Genomic DNA, 3804 nt, shown 5'->3' with positions numbered 1-3804 from the left:
GGCCGTATTTTGTTGTTTTATTGTCATCAAAATCGATTTTCGGTCACTTAGTGACCATCCTCACTGCTGTAATATACAATTAAAATTGGTAGGCACTGATATCACGCTATAACCACAATACTTGTGCTTGTGTTTATAGCTTGATACCAGTGCCTACCAATTTTAATTGTATATTACAGCACTGAGGATGGTCACTAAGTGACCGAAAATCGATTTTGCTGACAATAAAACAACAAAATACGGCCAATGCTGATTTTCCTTCCAATTCTATCCACTATTTAGTCGTGGTGCACGCAACACGCCATGGAGTCGCCAATCAATATATTTTTAATTATGTTAAAATGTCATAAGCTTCGATACATCGTATATCGACAGGGCGCTTGTATGAAAACGATCGATACCTACGCAAGCTGCTCCCTTGTATCTTTGAGAAGAAAGTGTATTGGGTGATTCTAAACCGGTATAAATTTGGAAACAAAGTGCTTCGTTGAAGGTGGGGGCGAGTATTACTTTATTTTGTAGTGAGTTGTGAAAAATGCGAAAAGAAACTGTGTACAAGAAACAATGGTATTTTGGTTAAAGTGCAAAGACAATATCTTGCTCCTGTGATTACAGTCATTTTGCTTGGATGTAGAAGTCTGTGAAAGAGTATCAGCACTAACTTGTTATATTGAATAAGTGGACTGTAAGACATCAGTTTTGAGGTTGAACAAACTTGACGCCAGAAGACAACCGTGTTGTGTAATACGTAATGGAGGAAGGCGACATAGAAACTAGTGTTGATGTAGAAAATCTTAATCTTAGTTTTGGAGAAGATATGGGTGACGACATCAAATTGGATGAAATGAGTGAATATGACACTCGGAGCGAGGTGAGCTCATCGAGTTCGGAGGACAGCGCTTCCAGTCACCAAAGCATAACTTCCGTCAGCTCAGATTCGACTGATCGTAGGAAGCGACGACCAAGACACAGACTCAACAGAAGTCGCTCAAGAGAAAGAAAAAGCCCTCCACCGGTGCTGAAGCGTTCGAAGTCGAGAGAGAAATCGAAGTCATATGACTACATAACGAAGCTCAATTATTTATTCAGAGATGCAAGATTTTTTCTTATTAAGAGCAATAACGCAGAAAATGTAACTCTGTCAAAAGCAAAAGGAGTTTGGTCAACACTTCCACAGAATGAGTCGAAGTTGAACCATGCTTACAGAGAATGCAGAAATGTTATTCTTATATTCTCGGTTAAAGAAAGCGGAAAATTTGCTGGCTTTGCACGACTGAGTGGAGAGTCCAGACGGGATGTATCTCCAATTTCTTGGGTACTACCCCCAGGACTTTCAGCAAGAGCCCTAGGAGGTGTTTTCAGAGTGGACTGGGTTTGCCGCAAAGAGTTGCCTTTCAGTGCAACAGTACATCTGTACAATCCATGGAATGAGGGAAAACCAGTAAAGATTGGTCGTGATGGACAAGAAATTGAACCAAAAGTGGCAGCAGAGTTATGTCGCCTTTTTCCTGTTGATGAAGGTATTGAAATGACGCCAATTTTGAGAAAATCAAAGGAAGCAGCAAAGATGATAAAGCCTCGTGTTACACAACACAGAACTGAAAGATACCAGCGCAGTGGTGGCAGCAACAGATTTTCACCAAGGGGAACATTTTCATGGCGAAGCCGTGGTGGTTCCTTTGGTCGAGGGCGCCGCAAGTACTTCATGAGTGTCAGAAGCAGGTTGGGAAGCAGTGGAGGAGTCTTCAAGCGATCGTCGTCATCTCGTCAAAGGGATAGACTGGGTAACTGGTTCCCAAGAGATGGAGATCGTGGATCATTTGGTGGTGGGAGTCCCGTGGCAGCAGCACAGGCCTATGTTGCAGATTATATGCGGCAGATGCAGCATCAACTGCCACCTATGCCATATGCTCCACCACCAGGTGTCTACATGTCATCTTCGAGCACCTCACCATATGATGCAGCGCCACCGCCTCGTTATTATGATGGGCCGCCACTTCCTGAATACTCATCAATGCCTTCACGGTCTTCAAGCCATTCAGATAAACGATCATATGATCGTTCTGTTGATGAGTTTCTATGGAGAACCTGCGAAAGAAGAGACCGTGATCGTGATCATCACCGATACCGTGAACGACGATGAGACTGAATGTATGTTTGCTTGTCATTCATCCATATTACATGCATATGGCCAAATCTCATTCAGGAATATCATGATATTTGTTGACTAAGAATATGGCTTTATCTTGATTTCTTAAGAATAGCCTGTTTGTCAAATGGTAGTAGCCTGATTAATTATCTGACTTTTTTATTTAAAATGGTCTGAGGTTTCAGTGTTGTTTTGTGATATGCACCAAATAATGGATGAAGTGGGAATAATTGCAGTAATCTTCTCGTAGAGATGCTTCATTGGTATTGGTATTTAGTTGTGTATAGTTAAAACAGATCAGACGCCAAACTTAAACTATTTTTCGATATTTTCACCCATCCAGTTAGTATGTGATTGAAGAAAGGCTATAATAGTTTCTGTGACTTGGTGTGTAACTACAGCATTCTTATCATTCCTGAAAGGCTATTAAGTTTTGCTACTTTGGTTCAGGAGCCATTTGACATTAAGGAATAAATGTTCCTGCTAACCAAAGGTATTTGTTTCATCTTTCTCTTGCCAGTTGTACTTCGTACAGTATTTTGTGGAACAGACACATTTGTAGCCACATTGGTTTCTAGACATCACGGTAGTATAAAATCAGCACTCACCCAAAGTGTGAAGCCACACTTCAGTAAAATTAATATTGTCCTCAGCAAAAAATTATTCATTGCTGCCTTATTTTTCTGATTTGTTGTTTGTTTCAAAGGAAGAGAGAGTGCACTAATTGTAGTAACATGCTGCTTCTATGCAGAAAATTTTATAGATGTTACATTAAGCATTTGAACAAGTTAATAATCCAAAATTGTTTTGACATTTGGTGCTTTTTGCAGTGCAATGTGGCTTCACATTGTACATGAGGATTGGCTTGTATTTCCTATAGTGGCCTGTTGTGTGCCAATGGATAGCTGTTAATTGTCAGGTGCTTTATCTACATATTTAGCTTGCTGTGTGTTTGCAAGACACAATACAGCTAAGAATAGCACTTGTAGATTTAATTTAAAAAAACATTAATAGTGTTTGCCTTACTTGTATTCACAGTTACTCGTTTTGCTTATTAGTAATGGGCTAATATTAGAGGATGGGTGTATAATGATATTCCTGAATGTGAAAGTAAGGTTCGTTATCTATGAATTCCATTTTCACATTAATGAAGTAGTTCTTTATTCAGTCAGTGGCTCTTTGAATTGTGATGTGTTTAATATAGTGAACACAGTGAATGTATTTTAAGACCCTTTTTTTTTAAGTGTGTCAAGGAACTAAATAAATAATATATTTTGAAACGTGTGTTATGAACAGACCTTGATTCTCAGTACTGTGTATGTCACTGTTCCAAATTAAATCATTATTCCATGCGGTGAATGACATTCGTTGTATTTCCGCTCCTTCCATACCAGATAAACTTTTTTGTGTGGGATAGACAGTTTTTTATGTGTGATTCATCATTGCAAGAGAACTTGATTTCAGGTTTATGGTGTAATTAGTTGAAATCAGCTAGTGGTTGGTGGTTGTCTACAATATAAACTGCTTGTATTCACAAAGGTACTTTTGAATGGTATTACAGCTGTAAAAGGACCTCCGTTTGAAATGGATGTGACAGCTGAGTTTGTGCTTGCATATTTAGGAAGTATTAACTATGATTATGGACATTATTGTGT

The 3804-nt window shown here is 39.0% G+C and overlaps 1 protein-coding gene across 1 annotated transcript; it reads left to right on the top strand.

Moving 5' to 3' along the window:
• Nucleotides 1-404: 404 nt before the first annotated feature.
• On the top strand, nt 405-3506 carry LOC126475220 (YTH domain-containing protein 1-like). The gene has a single exon (XM_050102886.1). It carries the CDS (start codon nt 752-754, stop codon nt 2141-2143), a length of 1392 nt encoding a protein of 463 aa, XP_049958843.1. The 5' UTR covers nt 405-751; the 3' UTR covers nt 2144-3506.
• Nucleotides 3507-3804: the final 298 nt, after the last annotated feature.

This window comes from Schistocerca serialis, chromosome 4 (genome assembly GCF_023864345.2).
Source record: "Schistocerca serialis cubense isolate TAMUIC-IGC-003099 chromosome 4, iqSchSeri2.2, whole genome shotgun sequence".
Classification (NCBI taxonomy): Eukaryota; Metazoa; Arthropoda; class Insecta; order Orthoptera; family Acrididae; genus Schistocerca; species Schistocerca serialis.
Note: the sequence above shows the minus strand (reverse complement) of the source record. Positions and strands in the feature narration are given on the sequence as shown.

Excerpts from the sequence above, each read along its gene's own strand:
- LOC126475220 (XM_050102886.1), top strand. The coding sequence starts at position 752 with ATGGAGGAAGGCGACATAGAAACTAGTGTTGATGTAGAAAATCTTAAT.